Here is a 23,620-nt window from a genome sequence, read left to right as displayed (position 1 = left end):
TGTCTTTACCAATTCAAAAATTAATTGTTTAAAAACATTAAAATACAAACATAAGTCTGAGAAACTTTTTCAGATGGCTGTCTGATGTTCAGAGTTATATGTAGGGAAAATTTTAGCATGTGACTGCCCCCAACTTAGCTGCTTGGGCAGCTGCCTCAGAGGTCGGGTTGCAAGTGTCTTATTATGCTTGGTCTATTCATTCATTTATTCAGCAAATCTTTATCCAGCGCCTGCTCTAGCCCAGTCATGGAGCATTAGGGAAGGCCTCCCAGAGGAAGTACTATTCAAGTTGTGCACACTCAAAGAGGAGCTGACCCAACAAAAAGAAGGGGAAAGATGGTTCCAAGCAGAAGTAACAGTAAGAGTGGAGGTCTAATGGTGACTAGAGCATGCATAGGGCCTTTTAGGAAACAAGGCATGGCAGATAGGTCATGCCTAGCCAAGAGTAATTGGAACCCACTGGGATATTCTAAGTAGGGAAGTCACATGATTGGTTTTATGTTTTTGAAAGATCATTCTGACTACAGTGGGAAGAATGAATTGCACAAAAGGAAGCCTGGAAGTAGAGAGACTGAGCAATAGCCTAGTGAAGGGAGAGTGGTCTGGATGCGGCAAGGGGGGTTGGTAGAGGGGTTGAGAGTGAAACATGGCTCCAAGGGCTGCTTAGTACTCCCCAGGCCTTGGTGAGGGATGATGTATGGGAAGAGAGGGAGAATTCAGAGATACCTCCAGGGCCCAGGTTTGGGGAGCTGAGACAGTTAGTGTACCTTTTACCAAGTGACTGGAGGAGAAGGAAGAGGAACTTACTCACTACCTGGGTGTCAGGAGAAAGCCATTGAGGAAACTCCCTCGAATCCTTGGAGATCTCTCAAGCCCTGTATGGAGGCAAATGGCCCGTATCTGCCTAAAGCTGACATAATACCTTTGGAGCACTGACAGGTACCTGAGAAAAGTAGGGCCCATGTCTCAGAACCAAGGAGCAGGTAGACCCAAAATGGTCCATAAGCACTTAGGAAATAGGTTCTGGCTCAGCAGGTAAGCCCTAGCTCCTGACCGTCGATGGTCTCAGGCGCATTGCATAGCCTTTGTGTGTGCCCTTTCCCCTTTGTGACATGTGACCATTGTCTTGAACACTCCTAATCCCTATACCCTGATCTTGAATGGAATGCATCCAGATGGATTTGTGAGGTCAGGTTCAGTCTTTATAGTTTTTTAATACTTTTTTCCTAAGTGTGGTTGGTAAAAGGAAGTGTCACTGACATCTGCCACAGATCAGAGGCAGGGGGCCAGGAGACCTGGAAGTTGCCTTCAAACCAGTGATTGCCACTCATCTAAGCCATAGATTTGGGAGTCACATGACAGCTTCCCCTGGTTAATACGGCCAAGGCCCGCTTGCTACAGGCCCCACTTTCTGTCTGAAGAATGGATCAGTCCAGGCCACTTGGTGTACTCATATAAGTCCCATCCTCAGTCTGATGCTCAGCTGACAGTGATGTTGGTAGCAGTGTTGGTGATAGGTTGCATAATGAGTTGTTACCATGTGTGAGCCCTGTTGTAAGCACTTTACTGACAACTTCGAGGTCGGTGATACTATTCTTATCGAACAGAGAAGGGAATTTGGGCTCAGAGAGAAGGTTGAGCAGTTTGCCTAATGTCACCCATTAGTAATTAGTGGAGTCCAAAATTCAAACTCTGGTTTGCCTGGCTCTAAAACCTTTGCTCTCAATTTCTACATTATGCTGTCTTTTCACATATATGAAGAAAAAGAATATAAGACCTGTGTCATATATGCCCCCTCTGTTCTTCAAACAAAGGAGCTTTCATATTTCATAGTTCAGAGAAGGGGAGAGGGCAGGGCAGCATGAGGAGTGTTGGGATGGCAAGGTATTAGGGAAGGTCTTAAGGAAAAAGTGAGATTTACTGAAATTAAAGGGTAAAGAGCTTAAGTAAAAAAACAAGGCACAGAACTGTGTGTATAGTATGCCACTATTTGTGAGAAAAAATATGCACACACATTTATTCCTCCTCAGCCACCTAGTTCTCTTCCCTGGAGGCAACCACGCTTATCAGATTCAGCAGATCTCTGGAAAAAGATGTAAAAATCTGAAAACCGTGGTTGCCTCCAGGGAAGGGAACCAGGTGTCTACGAAGGAAGAGAATTTATTTTCTCTGTGAACCTTCTGTATGTACATTGTGAATTTTGTTCTCAAAAACTGAGTTAAATTTTTAAAAACTAAACACTCAACTCCATCACTCGTCTGTCAGTTTGTCGTACCGTGGTGGCTGGTGTATTGCTGTGATGATGGAAGCTATGCCATCAGTATTTCAAATATCAGCAGGGTCACCCGTGGTGGACAGGTTTCAGCGGAGCTTCCAGACTAAGACAGACTAGGAATAAGGACCTGGCAATCTACTTCTAAAAAAAAAAAAAATGTTGGCCAGTAAAATTAAAACCTTATGAATAACAGCAGAACATCTTCTGATACGGTGCCTGAAGATGAGCCCCTCAGGTTGAAAGGCACGCAAAATACAATTAGGGAAGAGCCCCCCTACTCGAAGTTGATCTTAATGACGTGGATGGAGTAAAGTTTTCAAGACCTTCATTTGCTGATGTGGCACAACTCAAAAGAAGAAGAAATAGCTACAAACATCCATTAATAATCAGAATGTGAAATGTACAAAGTATGAATCTAGGAAAATGGGAAGCTATCAAAAATGAAATGTAACGCATAAAGATCAATATCCTAGGCATTAGTGAGCTGAAACGGACTAGTATTGGTCATTTTGAATCAGAAAATCATATGGTCTACTATGTCAGGAATGACAAATTGAAGAAAAACGGATTGCATTCATTGTCAAAAACAACATTTCAAGATCTGTCTTGAAGCACAATGCTGTCAATGATAGGATAATACCCATACACCTACAAGGAAGACCAGCTAATACGAATATTATTCAAATTTATGCACAAACCACTAATGCCAAAAATGAAGAAATTGAAGATGTTTACCAATTTCTGCAGTCTGAAATTGATCAAACACGCAATCAAGATGCATTGATAATTACTGGTGATTGGAATGTGAAAGTTGGAAACAAAGAAGAAAGACCAGTAGTTGGAAAATACAGCCTTGGTGATAGAAACAACGCTGGAGATCACATGATAGAATTTTGCAAGACCAAGGACTTATTCACTGCAAATACCTTTTTTCAACAACATAAACATTGACTTCACCTTGTGGACCTCACCAGATGGAAAACACGGGAATCACATCTACTACATCTGTGGAAAGAGGTGCTCAAGAAGGTCAGTATCATCAGTCAGAACAAGACCGGGGCCCGACTGCAGAACAGACTGTCAATTGCTCATATGCAAGTTCAGGTTGAAGCTGAAGAAAATTAAAACAAGTCCATGAGAACCAAACTACAATCTCAAACATACCTGACCTGAATTTGGAGACCATCTCAAGAATAGATTTGATGTATTGAATACTAATGACCAAAGACCAGATGAGTTGTGGGATGACATCAAGGAACATCATATGTGAAGAAACCAAAAGGTCACTAAAAAGACAGGAAAGAAAGAAAAGACCAAAATGGAAGTCAGAAGAGACTCTGAAACTTGCTCTCAAACCATAGAGTAGCTAAAGCTAATGGAAGAAGTGATGAATAACTAAACAGAAGATTTCAACGGATGGCTTGAGAAGACTAAGTATTGCAATGAAAAATATACAAAGACCTGGAGTTAGAAAACTAAAGGGGAAAAATAGGCTCAGCATTTCTCCAACTGAAAGAACTGAAGAAAAAGTTCAAGCCTTGAGTTGCAATACTAAAGGATCCTATGGGCAAAATATTGAATGATGCAGGAAGCGTCAAAAGATGATGGAAGGAATACAGAGTCACTGTACCAAAAGAATTGGTTGGCGTTCAACCATTTCAGCAGGTAGCATGGGATCAAGAACTGGCCAGCAAACTGGAAGAGGTCCATATTTGTGCCCATTCCAAAGAAAGGTGATCCAACAGAATGCAGAAATTATCGAACAATATCGTTAATATCACAACGCAAGTAAAATTTTGCTGAAGGTAATTCAAAAAACGATTGTAGCAGTATATTGACGGGAAACTGCCAGAAATTCAAAGTGGATTCAGAAGAGGGCGTGAAACCGGTGATAACATCGCTGATGTCAGATGGATCTTGGCTGAAAGCAGAGAATACCAGAAAGATGTTGTTAGGATGATTTGGGTTGCGTTACCCACCAAAATGTGTGTCACCTCGGCTAGGCCATGATCCCCAGTATTGTGTAGTTACTCACCATTTTGTCATCTGATATGATTTTCCAGGTGTAGTAAATCCTACCTCTATGATATTAATGAAGCAGGATTAGTGGCTCTTATGTTAATGAGGCAGGACTCAATCTACAAGATTAGGTTGTATCTTGAGTCAATCACTTTTGAGATATAAAAGAGAAAAATAAGCAGAGAATTGGGGGGACCTCATGCCACTAAGAGTGAAGAAGCAGGAGGGGAGCATGCCCTTTGGAGCAGGGGTCCCTGTGCTGAGAAGCTCCTGGACCAGGGGAAGATTGATAATAAGGACCTTCCCTCAGAGCCAACAGAGAGAGAAAGACTTCCCCTGGCGCTGGCATCCTGAATTCAGACTTATAGCCTCCTGGACTGTGAGAGAATAGATTTCTGTTTGTTAAAGCCATCCAGTTGTGATATTTTTGTTACCTGTGTTTTATTGATTAGGCGAAGGCATTTGGCTTTGTGGATCATAACAAATTATGGATAACATTGCGAAGAGTGGAAATTCCAGAACCCTTAATTGTGCTCATGAGGAACCTGTATCTTGACCAAGAGGTAGTCATTCGAATAGAACAAAGGCTTACTTCGTGGTTTCAAACAGGAACGGTGTGTGTCAGGGTTGTATCCCCTTAGCGTACTTATTCAGTCTGTATGCTGAGCTAATAATCCGAGAAACTGGACTATGTGAAGAAGAATATGGCATCAGGATTGGTGGAAGACTCACTAACAACCAGGGAAGAAGGCCATGTGAAGACAGAGGCAGAGATTGGAGTGATGAAGCTATAGGCCAAGGAACGCCAAGGATTGCTATAGCCACCAGGAGCTAGGAAGAGGCAAGGAAGGCTCTTCCCTACAGCCTTCAGAGAGAACACGGTCCTGCCAGCACCTTGATTTCTGATTTCTGGCCTCTAGAACTGTGAGAGAATCAATTTCTGTTGCTTTAAGCCACCTAGTTTGTGGTAATTTCTTACAACAGCCCTAAGAAACTAATACAGAGATCTATAGATACTTTAAAGCTGTTGAATCAAGTTATAAAGGGTTAATTACACTCTAAAAGATATAAAACTAACCAATAGAGGAACTAAAAATATTAATGTAACCAATCAGAATTGGATGGTAGAAAGTGGAAAGAATTTAAGAATATACTAACTTTCCCCTCTTTTCATGTAGAAGAGTCAGTTGGCATTTGTATAAAGGTGACGTTACAAGAAATGGTAGTTTAGATATGTTATAAAAAAGATGTAATGATAGCTATTATAAGAACTAAAAACAGTCTATAAACCTACCAGCTTTCAGAAGGAAAGCAGAAAGAATGCATAGATCATAGTGCAAAAGGTTAAAAAAAATTTTTTTTCTAATTTTAAGAACACAATTACAAACAGAGTCCGACATAAACAAGGTTACAGAACCAAGTGTCAGTAAATACAAAAGGGGTAAATACACCTGATAAGAGGAAAAGAATCTCAGGTTAAACCGGAAAACAAAACCTAATCATGTGATGCTGTACACAAGAGAAACCTCTAAAGCTGAGTAAGGATGGTGATAAAGGATGGGCAAGACATAACAGACAATTGCAAACAAAAAGGGAAGAGGTGATATTAATAATAAAAAAAAAAACCCGTTGCCGTCAATTCCAACTAATAACGACCCTACAGGACAGGATAGAACTGCACCATAGGGTTTCCAAGGAGTGGCTGGTGGATCCAAACTGCCGACCCTTGGGTTAGCAGCCAAACATTTAACCACTGCCTCACCAGGGCCCCAATATTAATAACAGGCAGGGTAAGTTCAAGCAAAAGACTGAAAAGTCTAAAAGCCAAGCCAAACCCATTGCCATCAAGTCGATTCCAACTCATAGCGGCCCTATAGGGCAGAGTAGAGCTGCCCCATAGAGTTTCCAACAAGGGGCTGGTGAATTCAAACTGCTGACCTTTCAGTTTGCAGCCCTGCTCTTAACCGCTTCACCACCAGGGCTCTGAAAAGTCTAGAAAGGGCACATTTTAATGATAAAGGACATTGTCCGAAACCTTTCATGAATATTTACCACATAATTCAAAGGCAAACAGATACCCTTAAATTACTATGTTACTAAACAGGAAATAATAATTTTAAAAAGAAGTTAGAAAAACAACATTTTTTAAAAAGCAAGTTAATAATAAAAAAAAGGTTCAATCTATAAAGCAGTCTTGCTGATCCAGCCTCTAGATCTAGCTATCATGCTAAATAACACTATGAGTGTGTGATCAGTAAAACCAGACTTTGGGAAATTTGCAGGATGTAGTTTTTCAGCAGATTGCAAGGCATGAAGGAGAAGCCTTAGATTTAAAGAGAATTGTGAGGTGTATCAGTGAAATACAATATGTGGACTTTGGTTCCTGGTTCGGTAAAATTAACTGTAAGAAAACTTGAGACAATCAAAGAAATGTAAAGACTGACTGAATTTTTATATTAAGGAATTTATTGTTAATCATTAATTTTTTTTAAGTGTCCTTGTCTTATGGAGATACATACAGAAATATTTTGGGATGGGGTGAAATAATATAATGATTGGATTTCAATTCAGAATTATCCAGTAGGAAAGGGGGTAGGGGAAGGAGAGGAGATATGGTATAGATGAAATAGGATTGGCCAAGTGTTGATGTTTCTTGAAGCTGGTGATGGGCACATGGGAGTTTGTGTATATTTGAAATTTTCCATAATATTAAGCAGTGAATAAAAATGATTGAATGACAAAAATGCATATTATCTTATAGCATATGCAATGATTATAACTGTGTTTAAAAAAAAAACCTGTTGTCACCGAGTCGATTCCAACACATTGTCCCATAGAGTTTCCAAGAAGCGGCCAGTGGATTCGAACTGCCGGCCTTTTGGTTAGCAGGCAAGCTCTTAACCACTGTGTCACCAGGGCTCCATGTGAAAATAAGGAGGAATATAGAAGAGATATTATTTTTTTTATTATAATTATGTTGGGGTGATGAGTTGTCATAATTTTCCTGATTTCCAAATTACTTGTAGTATTGTGAATTTTGCTTCTGTAATTTCACAAGAAGGCTGGGAGTGATTGTGCCCACTCCACACCCACTCCTTACGTGGGCTACCCATCCTTACCCTGGTACTGTGTAAACATCTGTGTTAGCATGTATCTTGGAATTGTGGGTCCACAGTGACTCCTTGTTGGCCATGTGCCCACTGAGAATGTAATGGTTAGAGCCTAGTGTTTGGGAAATGTCTGCGGTCTGAACTGGTGAAGGTCAGTAACAGCAGGTGCTGATAAGGTTAAGCATAGGTTGTGTTGTGACCAGAGCCCTTTGATGGAGAGCCTCTGGATATCAGCCAGAAAGCACCGTGAAGAAGATAAGAGGAGGTTAAGAAGTGAGGCAGCTGCGGAGTTGAGGCTGTTCTTTCCAAAAGGTGGCAGTGCTGGGAATGGGGAACAGAATGATGTTTGTGTGTGTCAGTGTTGTGGGGTGAGTGTCTACACAAGGAGGCTCCTGGGAGGAAGGTCAAGGAGGACGGTGGATGGTCAGGGGAGAGAGCAAGGGTCCACGTCAGTGTGATCCCTTAGCCCAGTCAGAGCTCTGAAGGCTGAACTGTTGTCGGTTTACTCCCCAGGCTTGGTGAGTAACGTGGTGTTCACCAGTCACACCGCGGAGCAGAGGCACCCTCTCCTTGAGCAGCTGCAGAGCCTCATCAGGGCTGCCAATCCTACTGCAGCCTTCATCTTTGCAGAAAATGGAATCATCACCAGGTAAACTCTTCCACAGACCACCCCGCAGGACTGGCCACATTCTCAGATACTGTGCTCTAGCCCACAGGGTCTTTTCATGGTAGCTAAGGCCTGAGCACTTATAAAAGTCAGTTTTCTTCAACCAAGTATTTTTGAAGCTCTATAAAAATCACCAAGAAGTCACCATGCGTCAGTACGCTATACTGTTTTTGTTTTTTCTTTTCTCTTTTGAGGCATTCTTGTTCTTATCCCTTAAAGGGTGGAAGTCCAGAATATCACAATGTTCCTTGTGTTAAAACGTGAAAGAAGTCTCTCACATATGAAATACAGTTAGCTCTTCTCCTTCAGAGACTTGGGCCTATGAACACATCATCATCTGTGTGTCACTCTTGCCAAAATAGATGAATTGGTGACTGTATGTGTGTGTGTGTGTGTGTGTGTGTGTGTGTAGAGAACATGTGCGGTCATTTAGTTGATTTTGTTTGCTTAGTTAGGAAAGGTACAGAGACTTCCCTGTGTGCACCTTTTCATATAATTTTGGCTTTTAAACCCTGCAATTATTTTACGTATTCCAGTGTCAATCAACAGGAGGGAAAAAACTAAATTAAATACAAAAAATAAACTTTTCTAGGTATCAAAGGTGACCACATAACCACACACACACACACAAATAAGTAATTTTTGAACATGATCATCTGTTGAAGCCCTAATTCCAGACGACATCACTGATTGGAGAAGGGAGATTACAAATAGGAAATGGGGCACGGTGAGGAAAAAAGCCTACAAAGTATGTTGGGTTTGAATTGGGGGATTCAATATAAATTCATTATTTTTTAAAAATTATATGTGTGTAATATATACACCTAGCCTTCAGATCTTGGTTTCTAAGTACCATTCCCCACTAAAAGGAATCAGAACTTCTTGGAGAATTGGCTGATTGCAGATCTAGGGCAAGGAAAGTACAAGGTGAACCTGATACACGTTATGCCAAAAAAAGCAAAGAACTCAAAAACTAGTGGAGATGCGTCAGAAGGATTCAGGAACTAGCTTAAGAAGCTCCCACTAGCCGACTTGGGGACAATTTGAGCATGAGAGAAAACAGTGGTAATAATGGACTATAACACACGGAATAAAATGAATCCATGGTGATATTAAAAAAAAAAAAAAATGAGGGCAGAACATTAAAGGCCTTCATCACAGAAGAATGTCAACTAATAAATAAGGATTGATAGAATTAGAAAAATCACCATTTTCTACTCTTCCATGTAATACTTGATAGAGGCAAGGATCATCAATGGATGCTAAAAGCAGTGGGTGAAAGAGCATTGAGGAGAAAGGATATTCACTGATCTCAGACTGTCACTGCAAAGACTACATATTAATTACAAAGGGGGAAAGGACCTTTACCGTGGAGAGGTCCAGTAGACACTACACTGACCAAATGATTGAACTTAGCAAGACCAGTAATGGGACAGATTGACATCACTTGCCTCCTCTATGTGATGCGGAGGGGAGGACCCAACATCACCTGTGTATTAACCATGCCAAAAATGTTTCACCTGAATCTAATCATGAGGACACTATCGGACAAATCCAGGTTGTGGGACACAGGACAGCTGGCATGTACTCTTCCAAAATGTCAGTGAAAGACAAAAAAAAAAAAAAAATGTGGAGGAACTGTTCCAGAATAAAGATTGTGAATTCAGTCAGTGAGTGATCCTATTAAAAATCGGTGTATATTAGATCATTGCTTCTCCAGCTGTATGGTATATATAAATCTCTTGGGGAGCTTGTTAAAATGAGAATTCTGATTCACCAGGCCTGGGGCTGGGGCCTGAGAGTCTGCATTTCAGACAAACTCCCATGTAACACTGAAGCTGCTGGTGTGTAGTACTAAGTTCCTGGAGGGTGATAATGGCATCCTGCTTCTGTAAGAGAATGTCCTTGTTCCTAGAGACTCATATTTAGGGGTGCAATGCCATGATGCCTGCAACTAACTTTCAAATTGTGTGGTGAAAAAAACACATGCACGCGTGCATGTATAGGGGTAGAGAGGTTTGCAAAATGTGTGGGTTAAGGTTGGTAGTCCTAATTAACCTGGGCCTTTTCTGTATGTTTTCAAAGGAATGAAGACATTGAGCTGATTCTCTCAGAAAGTAGTTTTTCAAGTCCTCAGATGCTGCGAGCTCGATATTTAATGTACCCTGGCTGGCAAGTATCATTATTGTAAAGTAGCTAAGATTTCTTTGTAAATCCAGTGTCTTATCTATTTATAGAAAATGAAAATACTGGGTGTTCTCTACACAGGTGACACATGGCAATAGCTGGATTGGCCTGCCATGTCCAAATGGCCGCCAGCCTTGCAGGAGCCCAGTGCTCCACATCTTGGGCTCCAACTTGGAAGCCTTCCTAAATTGTTGAGATTTAGGGAGTCACCCTGTAGGCACCAAGCCCAGCAGTAACCTGTGTTTTCCTCTTACCCCTAGTGAGGGAGAGGCAGCTGGCATGGAATCAAAGAGTTATAGCCTTCCCAGGTGAGAGAGTTGCTCCTGAGAATAGTCAGTCCTCTAGGGCTGTCTGAGAAGCACGTTCCCTGATGTTGTGGCCCAGGGCATGTTCTCTTCTCTGCAGGCCTCTCAGCCTGTGAACCTCCACTCCAGAGGGGAGAGGAGAGACAAAATAGTGCCAAGTGCACTGTAGTGCTAATGACCAGCATTACCTGAGCACTTAATATGTGCTGAGCATTGTTCTAAGACTACACTGGCCAATACAGTAGCCATCAACCACATGTGGCTATTTAATTTAATAAAAATTAAATTAAAAGTTCAATCTTCCAGTTACATAAGCCACATTTCAAGTCCTCAGTAGCCACAGGCGGCCAGCAGCTATCTATCATACTGGACAGTGCAGTTCGTCCAGAACAGCTCCATCATCACAGGAAGTTCTCTTGAACACTGCTGTTTTAAGAACTTTGCCTGCGTTAATGGTCACACCAAGCCTATGAGGTAGAGCCCGTTATTTCCTTCGTTTTACGGATAAGGAAGCTGATGCAGGAAGGAGTTAAGTGACTTGTCTAAAGCCTTGCAGCTCATAAATGGAAGAGCTGAATTTTAAACCCTCCTGTCTGGCTCCAGCCCACCGTGCCGCCCTGTCTCTGTTATAGAACGGATAACTAATTTCTGCTCTGTTGTAAGTTTAAGAGACAGCAATCATTAAAGCTTGGCCAAAATTAACCTCCCATGTTTATTTGGATTATCTTTGTTAGCCTTACTCACTTCCCCCAGGCGTCTCTCTACTTCCTCCACACTGCCCCTTAACTACCAATTTTTTGGACTGAAAAAAAAAAAAAGCTGATTATACTTGGCCATAATAAAATCCCAGAAGGCCAGTATGTAAAATTAGAAATTTCCAGGCGTATTCTTAGAAGGAACCTCTGATTTGGGTCACATCATACGTGCTTAAGCATTGGGTAAGTGGGTCCTTCCTTATGTCTGAGCAAGAGATTATATCTTAGCTAAAAAGAAACAGATGGCATTTCTGGGATAAAACTCCTCTCTGGCACTATAGTTACTGACCCTTTTACTGTCCATACCTCGGGCCCTGAGCCTGAGACTCCTTCCCTGTCCCACCTGGCGCCTAGGGAAGTACCTAGCTACCAATCACCATATTGGCTCATTCTGGGTATGGCTGTGTGAGCCTCACTCAGGGCACAGACTTACCCGGGGGCAGACTGACGCAGGAGAGACCACAGTCTACAGCCTGAAACCTTTCCCTTGTCAGGAAGCAGTTCAGTCCTCATAGAGAATTGGAGAAGAAGGGGCCTCAAAATCACCCTTCAGTATGTTAGTCACAAAAGGACAAATATTATAGGATCCCACTTACATGAAATATCTAGACTAGGCGAGTATATAGACATCAAAGTGTATTGGTGGTTACCAGTAGTGGGCAGCAGGAACGGGGAAAAGAAGACCTGCCACTTAGGGGACACTGAGCTCCTGGGAAGGGTGGTGAAGAAATTCAGAAACGGTTAATGCTGATGATTGAATAGCAGGATGAATATATTTAATGTCACTGAAGAGCACAATTAAAAAAAAAAAAATCACCCTTCAGGCCCCTCCCCCCGCCCCGGCCCACTTATGGGATAATTATTAAGTTAACAGATAACTTAGTCTTTTAACAAAGCAAGTGATCAATCTCCTCCTGCTTATCCCCGTACATTGCCCCCTAGCCCTTCTTTGGGTCAAGGCCACCACTTCCAAATGAAGTGGCTTTAGTTCCAGTATGTGCTCAGCGCGGTGTTGTGCAGATTCCTCGCACTTCCCCTTCCACAGCCCTCTCTGTTCTCGCCACCCTACCACCACCTTCCCTGATAGGGCAGTTCCTTTCTAGCCTGGAAAGAACCTTACTCTCTTCCCTTAGCCGCGCAAATTCCCCTAAAGGCTAAGGCCCAGAAGCCAGAGAAGCCCACGGCCTCCCTGCGACCTCCCACGAACTGGCTCCAGTGGTGTGTTTGGATGGGGAGGAGGGTTGCAAAAATAGCACGTCAGTCTTGCAAAAAATGCTATGCCACCACCTTAACTTCGAAGAGAGCACAAAGAGTAAGATACTTCCAGCAGTATAGTGTTCAACACTGCAGAGCTGAATGGAGGACTGAATTGCTGGTAGAGGAAGAAGACAGGGCTGTCCACCCACTTGGGGACAGAGGCCAAGTTCAGGGCAGCACAGAAACAAAAGAAACTAATGAGAAGATACAGTAGACTAGAGGAAAATGTTTGCATCAGTTGTGCCTAAGGGTTAATAGCTATAATATTTGGGAAGCTTGTTTAAATATTTAAGAAGAGTAACCGACTCTGTATAAATAAGAACGAACTTAAGAGCAAATATAAGTAACAATCATGGTAACAGAATTCAATGTCAGTAATACTCAGAAATGTAAAATTTTGCCTCATTGTTTTAATTGGCGCCTATTAAATTCATTCAAAAATGTCTACAATACTTATTGCTGCGGAAATTATGTAGTCATCTACGGCTACGGGCAGTGTAAATTATTACCCATGAGATGCTCACACCTCCCTCCACCAAGTGAGTTTAATCATGGGGAATCATCTCAGGGAAATAACCCGTACTGTAGACACTGGGTAATGGGGAGTACCAGAAAAACCCATTGCCATCGAGTTGATTCCAACTCATAGTGACCCTATAGGGCAGAGCAGAATTGCCCCAGTAGGGTTTCCAAGGAGCATCTCGTGGATTCAAACTGCTGGCCTTTTGGTTAGCAGCCGAGCTCTTTAACCACTGTGCCACCAGGGCATTCCTTCATAAAAAGTTAAGCTTTTAAATGCTCTGAATATGACCGTGTTCCTAATGACCCTGTGGCAGGCAGTAAGTCTCCTGATTTTAGAACTGGGGAAATCAAGCAGAGATGCCCCTGGCCTTTCAGTTCCTTCTAGAGAGAATGTACATGTCCAAACGTTCAGTCTGTTGAGCTGCCCAAGACTAGATGTAGTTCATCCCATAGTGGTATATAACACTCAAAGCTCCTATTACTTGGACTTATAATTTCTTAAACCTTTTAAGGTATGAAGGTAAATTTGATTCTGGATCAGTCTTTCCACTAATGGTTCAGATCTGCGTATGGTTTGGTCGGCCCTTGGAGAAGACTCGCTTTGTGGCCAAATGCAAAGGTAAGCCTTGACTGTGACATGTCTCAGACCTAGTGAAGGGGTGCCCCAGATGGTCCCTGCTTCCTGGCACTATTTCAGTCTTTCCTTTGCTGTCTCTTTTCCCTACCACTTAGGACCAAAAACAGGAAGAGGGATTTGAGGACCCAGGAGTTCCTTACCTCTGATCTCAAGTGGCCACCTAGTTTGACCTCCACTCCCTTAGAAGAGTTTCCCCACCCTTGGGAACAGTGGCAGAGCCACTGGGGAGGAGCGGGAGGCAGGGCTAGGGCCTGTTAACCCTAGACCCTGGAGTAGGGTCCCTCCCCAGTCCCTAACCCTCCCGGCTGTGCTGCCCTAAACTTGGCCCCTACCCCCGGTGGATGACAGCCCTGTGTTCTTCCTCCACCAGCAATTCAGTCCTCTATCAAGCCAAGTCCCTTCTCTGGAAACATCTACCACATCCTGGGCAAAGTGAAGTTTTCAGGTAACTGGGGGATTGGATTTGGGAGCACTGTACTGTGGAGAGCTCAGATCTCATGGCCCTCCACATACACCAGCCCCCACCCCACCTGCACCTTCTGAAGGATTCAGAGCCTTCTGAGTTCACAGCCTCCACGAGTGCTCTGCAGACCACCAGCGCCTCTCAGACTGTCGCCCAAACCCTCCCCTGTGGCCTTACACGATCATGGTCTTCCAGTCTCTCCCCTCAGCCGAGGACTCACCTTTCTCTGGAGTCTTCCTGCTCCACAATGAAGAATCTGTTCCTCTTCCCCTGGGTGACTTGCCCAGGGCCTCTCCTTGACTCCTGTGTTCCAAAGACTCACACCCTACCCCTCTTGAGCCACCCCTGGCTTCCTCCTGGACCTATCACTAGGACCTACCCCACTGCTGAGCTCCAGTTCCATTTCAGACCAAGTCTTCTAGCCTTCCACGTGCCTTCTTCCCTGCTGTCCAGTAGGCCTGCGTGAGCCCTAGATATCTGTAGTCCTTGCGACGTAATAGTTTATCCCAGTCTGGGGGTCAGGGAAGGGCTGAAAACAAGTAGGAATTTTTTTTTTTTTTTTGAGGAAGGGAAGAATATTCCAAGGAAAGGAAACAGCATGTGTTGTGGTCCTGAGGCAGAAAAGGCACATTTGAGGAACCAAATAGGGTTTACTGTGGCTGGAGCCTGGTGGTAGGAGGGAATGTGTCTGTTAGGACATCTTCGCTGTTATGATAGAAAACCCAGTTCAACTAGCCAGGTGTTAGATACGTAACAAGAAGTCAAGAGGTCAGGCACCTTAACAAAGCCACTGAAGGCCAGGTGATGTGTGTTCTTCCTTTCTTATTGTGTCAATTTGTCCTCAGGTTACCACCCCTTGTGATTCCCAGGTTGGTACAGCAGGTCTAGGTGTCATACCCAGACACGGCCCCTGGATGTTGTGTGGAGACCCTGGCTCTTCCCATGGTGTCTTTATCAATGCAGAAGCCATTCCCAGAAATGTCTCCCCCCAGTTCCTCAGCAGACTTGTCCTCTCATTGGCCTGGGTTCAGTTGCCATGCCTTCCTGGACCCATCACCCAAGGGAATTAGTATGGGAGGAAGAGGAGATGCTGGACAGGCAACCAGCAGTGTCTGCTCTAAGGAGTCTCTGAGGATTTTAAGCACGGGACTATCATGGTTCAGATGGGAGAATCGAATGACATAACCTATAGAAAAGAATCTCTCCAGGTTCTTAGCCCATACCTTTTGCTTAATGTATGTTCACTGAATCTGAAACATTGACCCCTCTCCTCAAGCCCCTTACCCAAGTCCACTTTCCTCAGGCTCCAACAGGCTCCGCCTGGTTCAGGGCCGTGATGCCTTCATCTCCCTTTCCTACAGCAGTCTCACCCATCGTCATCTCCTTTTCTTCCATATTTAGACCCACTGTATGTATATGTCTGTCTGTCTGTATTGCACATGCAGACAGGCTATGCCTCAAAGGTCCAGGCAGCCACTAGATTGCTGGGAATGAGATACATACACCCCCTGGCATCAGCCATTCCATGGATGCTACGTTCATTGTGATCAAACCAGACACAGTCTGAGACACTTAGGCAGTGTTGGCAAAGTGAGAGCCATCATCACTGTTTATAGAAAGCAAACATTAAACAATAGCAACAAATTTCCTAAGGGGAAATGCTTACCCTTCCCCAAATCACCAATGTCCATTCCTATGTCATTGGGCCAGCCCACTGAGGTTCAGGTCGGATGCTGTGTTCACGTCACTGCTGCCTCCAGCTACCACCATGCTGCCCGAGGCTTCTGCTCTGCTTCTGAGCCTTGTGGGGCCTTACCTTGATGACAGGAAGACCCCTGCACAGGATCTCCCGAGCCTCTGCCACCGGGCCCTTCTAAACCTCTGCTACTGGCTCCCGCCAAGCTACCAGGGCCCCCTCTGCCCAGTGGGGGAGGCGTGCAACCCCTGCACAGGGCACACTTAGGCCTCTGCCCTGCACAAGCAAGTGTTGCAGTTCTTTTAGCTCTGCAGGCAAGCCTCCTGCCCAAAGGCGCTCATCTCTCACTCGGTGGGCCAGGCAGGCCCACTGCCGCTGTCTCTCATCATCTTCAGCGTTTGCTCTTTCTTCTGTGTCTAGGAGGTTCTTAGCTCAGGGAACCCAAGCTCTTGGTCCAAAGGACTTGATCTGCCCCAGACTCTTCTTGATGGTAGTGAGGTCCCCTTCAACCTCTGTGGGATTAGCCTCGAGAAGCCTAGCAGGTTGGCAAAACTGACCAATCCCCTTGGTATACCACAGTCACTTTATTTGCGTAGTAAACTGTCCAATCCCTGAAAGAGTTTTACGCACCATATATGTTTAGTTACAGCCAGTCATTTGTGGGAGTTAAAAGACCATGGCTAGAAAGACCATATAAAAGCAGTTTACTGCACCACACCCACTATTGACCTCTTCTTGTTCAGGATTAACACCTTTCACTCTGGTTCCCTTTCTCATCCTGCCTTTTGGGGGACCATGCCCTTGTCTTATGTTTTCAGTCACTCCTATCCACCGGTTCCTCAGCCTATAAATATTGCCACAACCTTTCAGTCCCCATCCATGTGGCCTTCAAGTGCTTTTGACCATATCCTCCCCCCTTGGACCATATTCTTCCTCTTGGGCCTCTGCCGAGACCCTCCTCCACCTGCTACCAAGGGGGCTTTCTTTGGTTCTCCTCAACTACCTACTCCACATGGGTAACTACCTCCTTCTAATGATCACACGGGTGTCTCCCATTCAGGATCTTACAACCTTTCAAATTCCACAGGTGCAAAGCCAAAGTCCTCTTCTTCCCCCACCTAACAACCTTTCCTTTCTCTTGTATCCCCCTTTTGGGTTAAGAGCATCCACCTTATCACCCAAATCAACCAAGCTAGAAACTTGTTTTGCTCCTCCTCTCTAATTTGCCACCAGGAATGTCAGTCCTACCTCCTGCATCTGTCTCATGAACCTGTCCCCAGTTTAGCAGCTGTATTGTTACAGTCTTAGTGTAGCCTTGTCATTTGGGGCCAGGATCTCGGGGACTAACACGTGTTCTCTCTGCAGACTCTGAGAGGACCATGGAGGTCTGCCACAACACTCTAGCCAATTCCTTAAGCATCGTGCCAGTGCTGGAGGGACCCACTCCACCGCCTGACTCCAGAAGCACATCTCAAGACAGCAGTGGGCAGCAGGAGTGCTATCTTGTGTTCATTGGCTGCTCCCTGAAGGAAGAAAGTGTCAAGGACTGGCTGCGGCAGTCAGCTAAGCAGGTGGTTTCCAAAGGCCAGACAGACCTGGCACAGATGTGCCCAGCCCACCCCGAGGCAGACTCCCCTCCACTGCCTCCCTGATGCTTCCCCCCTGGTCCACCTGACAGGCTCAGCCAGCACTTTTAGGGACACTTGGAGCATGGGAGGAAGCCACTGGGGTATACTCTGGGCAGCCAGGGTATACTGCCTACCCTGTGAGCCCAGGTTCTCAGAGCCATTTCCAGTTCTCCTTCCCAGGGCACGCTGGGGTCATTAGGTGGTTTAACTAAAACCTAGGTTAAACCTATTTGTTCCATGTGGACCTTGGGTCTGTCTGGTGTTTCAAACCCAAAATGTCTTTTCTTAGCAGAATCTAATTCAAAGACTTTCCTGTGTTCTGAGCCCAGAATTTCCTATATTTGGGCTCTGTCTCTAGAAAGAAGTGACAAAGATTTGGTTAGAGCTAGATGCCAAGTATGGGTAGCACTGAGTCCTGTGGCCCTCTGGAGGCAGGGGAGGGGAGGCTTGCCTGTAGAGTCACACCAGCATTTTTAGCCTAATTGTTTAAAGACAAAGGCAGAGTGGAGTTCAAGTCCTTCAATACACTGTAAGCCTCAGGGTTTAGGTCATCCCAGAACTCTGGGAATAAAATTGGCTGGGGCCTGGGTCTTCTACAGATTCTCAGTTGCCTGCAGCGTGTGTCTTTTCAGACTCTCACCTGGATGAATTCCTAATGGTGCTTGACTATGGGACCCTCAGGTCGTCCCATTGTCAGCATGTCTGTCGATGGTAGAGCTTGGGAATGAGAACCTGCAGAGGCAGGAACATGCCCATTACAAAAGCACTGGGGTCTTCTCAAGGGGCGGGCAGGCAGGATTTTATGTCCAGGCCGTGAGAGGTCTTGTGCTTTCGCCTCTGCTGGGGTCTTAGTGATGTAGCTGGCCCCAGAGCCCCAAGACGTCACCCTCCTATGTACCCGATTTGCTCTCTTGGGACCTGACCCCTACATCTCTGTACAGAAACCGCAGAGGAAAGCTCTGAAGACTAGAGGGATGCTGACCCAGCAGGAGATCAGGAATATCCACGTGAGTGCTCTGCCCTGGGGTTCTGAGGCCCACTCTCCCCTCAGTCCCAAGGCTGTCCTTCAGGGCTTACATAGCTCTACCCTTTAGGACTCCCTGGGTGAAGGGGCTATTTGTAGGGCGTGCTGGAAGTCTGGCTTCTCTTCCAGCCACAGAGGGCAGCTGGATAAAGAGAAACCTGGCAGCTTCAGGGAGGAGGGTGGAGCCACCTCTGTGACCTATGTGTGAGATCAAGGAGAACCAGTGCCTGTGGGAGGAACCTATGATGTGATATGGGCCCTGCTTTGTCACCCTGTGAGACAGCTGCAGAAGCCCTCTACTCCTCCTATCCCTCTGTCCCAGATAAGTCTCGGATAAACTAACTAGGGCCCCAGAAGAAAATTGTCTAGATCTAGAATTTGCCTATGGGAAGGTTGCGGAATCCCGAGGCCAAGAAGATGAGCCCTCTCAACCTCCTGGCTGGCTCCAGCCTCTGCTTCAAGCCCTCCAGCTACACTGTGGCCTTTTCCTGTGGAGCTTAGGGGCAAAGCTAAAAGGGACACCATCCAGGCTCCAGGCCAGATTATGCTGCCAGTCCCAATAATGACTGGATGACACAGGAGAGACTACTTGGCTTTCCTGGAGCCCTTGCTTTGGGCCCGAGGAGGTCCCTTCATGTCTAGCTCCTGCAGGGTGTGGATGACCCTGCATGCCAGGCCTGGCTTTCTGCAGGCTCCTGGGGAGGAAAATGTGGGCACCTGAGCAGGCGATCAGTGCAGTGTGTATTTCCCCAGAAGCTGACATTGAGCAAGGATTTGAGTGTGGATAGCTGTTTTGAGAGGTGATTCTAGGAGACACTGGTAGGGGGAAGTAAGAGAGGAGAGGGAAGGGGGAGACAGACAATGAAGGGTGTTGCAAGCCAGTCCCACTGTGGGCAACTGGAGCGGAGTCCCATCAGGAACTCCCAGAGTTCTCTTCTCAGAGGCGAGAACGTCTCTCTATCAGCCATTCCTGGGGGGGTGCTAACACCCTGGCACTTCAGCCCTTCCACAGGGCAGCATAGACTCTCTTGCTGGGGTAATAGGTTTGTTTATTTGTTTTTAATGAGTGAGTGAATGATAGAAAGTGGTCAGGTAATACTAACAGGACTCTTTTTTTCCTACAGGTGAAACGCCACCTGGACCCCCTCCCTGCAGGCTACTTTTATAACGGAACTCAGTTTGTCAACTTCTTTGGTGACAAGACCGATTTTCACCCACGTATCCTTAAAACTATGAGTCGGAATTGACTCGACAGCTCTGGGGTTGTCCTTAAAGCACGTGGTCCCCAAGTGGAGGCTGGGGATGTGTTCGAGCCTGTCTGTAAAGCAGGTGTCTCCCTGAGCCACTGCAGCTGGGCCCCTGGAGCAGGCCAGGCTGTGCATTCCCACGGATGGGGCTCGGTACACACAGGAGCAAACTTCAGGGGCCGACCTCATTTTTTTTTTTTTTTAATTTTTACTGAGGTTTAAGTGAAAGTTTATAACCCAAGTCAGTCTCTCATACAAAAACTTATACACACCTTGCTATATACTCCCAGTTGCTCTCCCTCTAATGAGACAGCACACTCCTTCCCTCCACTCCACTCTTTCTTTTCGTATCCATTCAGCCAGCTTCTGTCCCCCCTCCACCTTCTCATCTCCCCTCCAGACAGGAGCTGCCCACATAGTCTCATATGTCTACTTGATCCAAGAAGCTCACTCTTTACCAGTATTATTTTCTATCCCATAGTCCAGACCAATCCGTGTCTGAAGAGTTGGCTTTGGGAATGGTTCTTGTCTTGGATTAACAGAAGGTCTGGGGACCATGACCTGCAGGGTCCTTCTAGTCTCAGTCAGACCATTAAGTCTGGTTTTTTTAGCGAGAATTTGGGGTCTGCATCCCACTGCTCTCTTGCTCCCTCAGGGATGTGTTCCCTGTCAGGGCAGTCTTCGGTTGTAGCCGGCTACCATCTAGTTCTTCTGGTCTCAGTCTGATGTAGTCTCTGGTTTATGTGGCCCTTTCTGCCTCCTGGGCTCATAATTCCCTTGTGTCTTTGGTGTTCCTCGTTCTCCTTTGCTCCAGGTGGGTTGAGACGAATTGATGCATCTTAGATGGCCACTTGATAGCATTTAAGACCTCAGGGGCCGACTTTTAAAGTCATTAGAATTAGGTTTCTCCTTCATTCAGTGATTGCTATAATGTAACTGCTGCATATTGCTGTGTGAGTGGTAGTTTAAATGCAGCCCTGCTGCGTGATACAGTCCGTTCGAGAACTCAGATGACATTCTGATTGCCCTGGTCATCAGGGCCATAATTTACAAGTTGGAAATTGGCCTAGATTACATTAATCTGTAAGAAGATCTATAAAGCATGAGACATGGGGTGCTGCTGGGTGCTAATAAAAGCTGAAGGGCTTAGGTCTAGGACCTTATTAAGGACCCTGTGCCAACACCTGTCCACATTCTTTACAGCTGAGATGCTGCCACTGTAGGAAGAGCCCATCAGGCACCTGTGTGCTGGCCGGCCCTCACCACCTCAGTGTCCCCCAGCTCACCAACCCAGAACTCCCTCTCAGTCTTAGGCAGCCTCCCTTGGCCTCTGGGCTCAGGCCACTCTTCCTTAATGAGATGCCAGTCATGGACCAGTTCATGAATGACTACGTGGAAGAAGCCAACCGGGAAATTGAAAAGTATAACCGTGAGCTGGAGCAGCAGGAGTATCATGACCTCTTTGAGCAGAAGCCCTAGAGGAAGGCTAGGCCTATACGTCCTGCAGAATGTCTGTCCTGGAGACTGATGAAATGGGGCATCTTAACCTCAGCTCTCCTGGAGAGGCTGCCTTTGTTCTTGTCGACCTGTGTGTGCTGGCTTGAGTGCATGTTGTGTGTATTCTCTATACAGTGCTGAAGGGCATCACTTGGACCACTGAGGGTGGGGGGAGGGGTCCTCATGGAGGGCAAGCAGACAGGGACTGCCCTGTGTATGGAGCTGGTAGTCCAGGATCTCTGGGTGTCTGGTAACAGTATCTCCTCTGAGCTGCTGAGGGACTGTGTGAGGGTGGGAAGAAGCATTTGGACTCCACAGAGGATCTGCCACGACTCAGAAGGGACCCTGGCTGTGCCTGGAGGACTGAGCCACCACAGACCTCAGGTCTCAGACACTGTCCCAGGAGGGCCCTCATCCCCAGTGGAGTGCCTGCCTCCTCTGCTTAGGCCCCTTCCATTGAAGGAGCTGGCCGTGGGCCCAGGCCTGAGGTGAGTAGGACAAGCCCTGCCCAGCCCAGCCCACAGAACCAGCAACTTGAATGAGAGATCAACAGCTTGTTCTAAAATGAGGGAATTTCGCTTATGGACTAAACCAAGGGGAAAGGCACAGAGCTTTCCAGAAGTGTGCTGCAGCATTGACATACTAAGTCCCAGTTGTGATTGGTTCTTGAGCTCCCCTGGTGGCATCACTCTGGTTTCCCCAACTCAAAGCAGCCCAGTTGCTCAAGCCTCCCTGCGATGCTCTGCCTCACTGTGGAGGGAGAGCATCCTGGCGAGTCTTAGGCCCGGGAGTCTGATTCCTTATGGGGTGTCCTTGAAAGGGTTTCAGTCTCCTGTATCCAGCCCTTCCGTCGGCCTTGTCAGGCAAGGCCTGGTTTCCAGACACAAACTTCAGGAAATTCATGCCCCCAAGCATTGTTGCTGGCCCTTGACTGGTTTGGCTCCTAAGGACCAGGAATTTGAAATTCAAGTAGAAGATAGAATTCCTCCCAGCGGCTTAGTTTTCCACTGACCATAATGCAGAAGGGAATGACAAGCGTGACCTCCAGAATTAGTGCAGGTGAGGAAGGTCACAGGCACTGACGCCTAGGTAGTATCTTTGAGGACTTCAGCACCTCAGCTGCCCAGATTGTAAATGTTTTCTGAATTTCACGTAATTTTTTGCATGCCTTAGGAAGAAGCACATAGATGAAACCAGCAAAGTTTCCAGTAATGCAGAGGGGTTTTGAGAAAGACCCCTTGTGCAGAGGAGAAACAGGCAGGAGCACACGCAGCAAGTAGCAAAGCCATCATCAAGGGCTCATCAGTAAAATGAAGTAGAAAGGAACAATTTGTATTTGAGGCCAAGTGAACAAAACTCCAGATTCCATTGAATAAGAAATCTTGCATCAAAAAGGGCTTCAGAAAAGGCCTCTGTGCTCTAGCCTAGCTCCAAAAGCCACTAGCCACAAGGACCCAGCTGTGGAGCCGAAGTCTGAGAGCCCCTCACTTCCGGCTGGCCGGATGGGGTGGGGGGTTCCACAGCAGGCCTGCCTCTGTTTGAGAATCAATAGCTTGTATGTAGATTTTAAGTGCAATTGATTAAATAAGCAATGAGTTACTGTAGCTTCCTTTAGCTCTACCGAGCTCTTTTTAAAAACTCAAACTTGAGCAGCCTTAGAAAAGGGAGGGGTGGGTGGGGGGAGGCGGGGGAACCAGGTGGATTGCTGTGAAGTTTTAAATGAAAGCTCTAGATCTCGGAGCTCGAGCCATTTCCTGGCTGCCCTAGTCCGGCAGTCTGGCTGCTGCACAAGAGTTTTTAAAGAGGGGTCGACACCCGCCGGTGAGAGTGGGCCTCCCCGCCGTGTAGGGTTGCGCTGCGTGGTGGTCTTGGTCTCTGACCGGCGCCCCTAGAAGTGCTCTCTCACCAGCCTGCCCCACTGTCCCAATTCCTCTCTTAGAAAACTGTGATTACCTCAACTTGAATATGAAACTGTGATTGAAAAAAGTACTCAAAACGTGAAGAAGTTTCAAAGCCAAAAAGGCAAAACTGGCCGAGGCCTCTGTAGACACTCCTCAGCCTGCTCAGGAGTGTGATGGGGCACATTGGTGAAAGGGCATTCCTCTGCACACTCGCTGTACCCCCTGGTGGAGAGGCACCCCAGCGGTGCACTGTCTGAGCTCTTTGAGGGCTGCCACCTCCAGGCACTGTCCCTTCCGGAGCCTGCAGGGCCTCTTGGTTTTGACTGTGAACGTTTAATATCCACTTGATTTCTCCCAGCGCCAGGTCGAGTGGCAGGGTCTTTTAGGCTGTCTCCAGAGCAAAGGCCGTGACGCTGTGTTTTAGTTTTGG

At 46.0% G+C, this 23,620-nt stretch overlaps 1 protein-coding gene across 3 annotated transcripts in view; it reads left to right on the top strand.

Annotated features, from left to right (window-relative positions):
- Positions 1 to 22,949, top strand: part of DNAAF9 (dynein axonemal assembly factor 9) — a 155,951-nt gene extending 133,002 nt beyond the window's left edge. For all 3 annotated transcript variants that reach the window (XM_049869255.1, XM_049869257.1, XM_049869256.1), the window contains 8 exons: positions 7,918 to 8,053; positions 10,157 to 10,243; positions 13,610 to 13,716; positions 14,105 to 14,179; positions 17,259 to 17,464; positions 18,463 to 18,528; positions 19,670 to 19,763; positions 21,159 to 22,949. In XM_049869255.1, the coding sequence (XP_049725212.1) occupies positions 7,918 to 8,053; positions 10,157 to 10,243; positions 13,610 to 13,716; positions 14,105 to 14,179; positions 17,259 to 17,464; positions 18,463 to 18,528; positions 19,670 to 19,763; positions 21,159 to 21,271 (884 nt within the window). In that variant the 3' untranslated portion in view covers positions 21,272 to 22,949. The remainder of the gene's footprint in view (positions 1 to 7,917; positions 8,054 to 10,156; positions 10,244 to 13,609; positions 13,717 to 14,104; positions 14,180 to 17,258; positions 17,465 to 18,462; positions 18,529 to 19,669; positions 19,764 to 21,158) is intronic.
- The last annotated feature ends 671 nt before the right edge of the window (positions 22,950 to 23,620 follow it).

This window comes from Elephas maximus, chromosome 25 (assembly GCF_024166365.1).
Source record: "Elephas maximus indicus isolate mEleMax1 chromosome 25, mEleMax1 primary haplotype, whole genome shotgun sequence".
In the NCBI taxonomy this organism is placed as follows: domain Eukaryota; kingdom Metazoa; phylum Chordata; class Mammalia; order Proboscidea; family Elephantidae; genus Elephas; species Elephas maximus.
The sequence above is the reverse complement of the archived record's forward strand: the minus strand, read 5'-3'. Positions and strand labels throughout refer to the sequence as shown.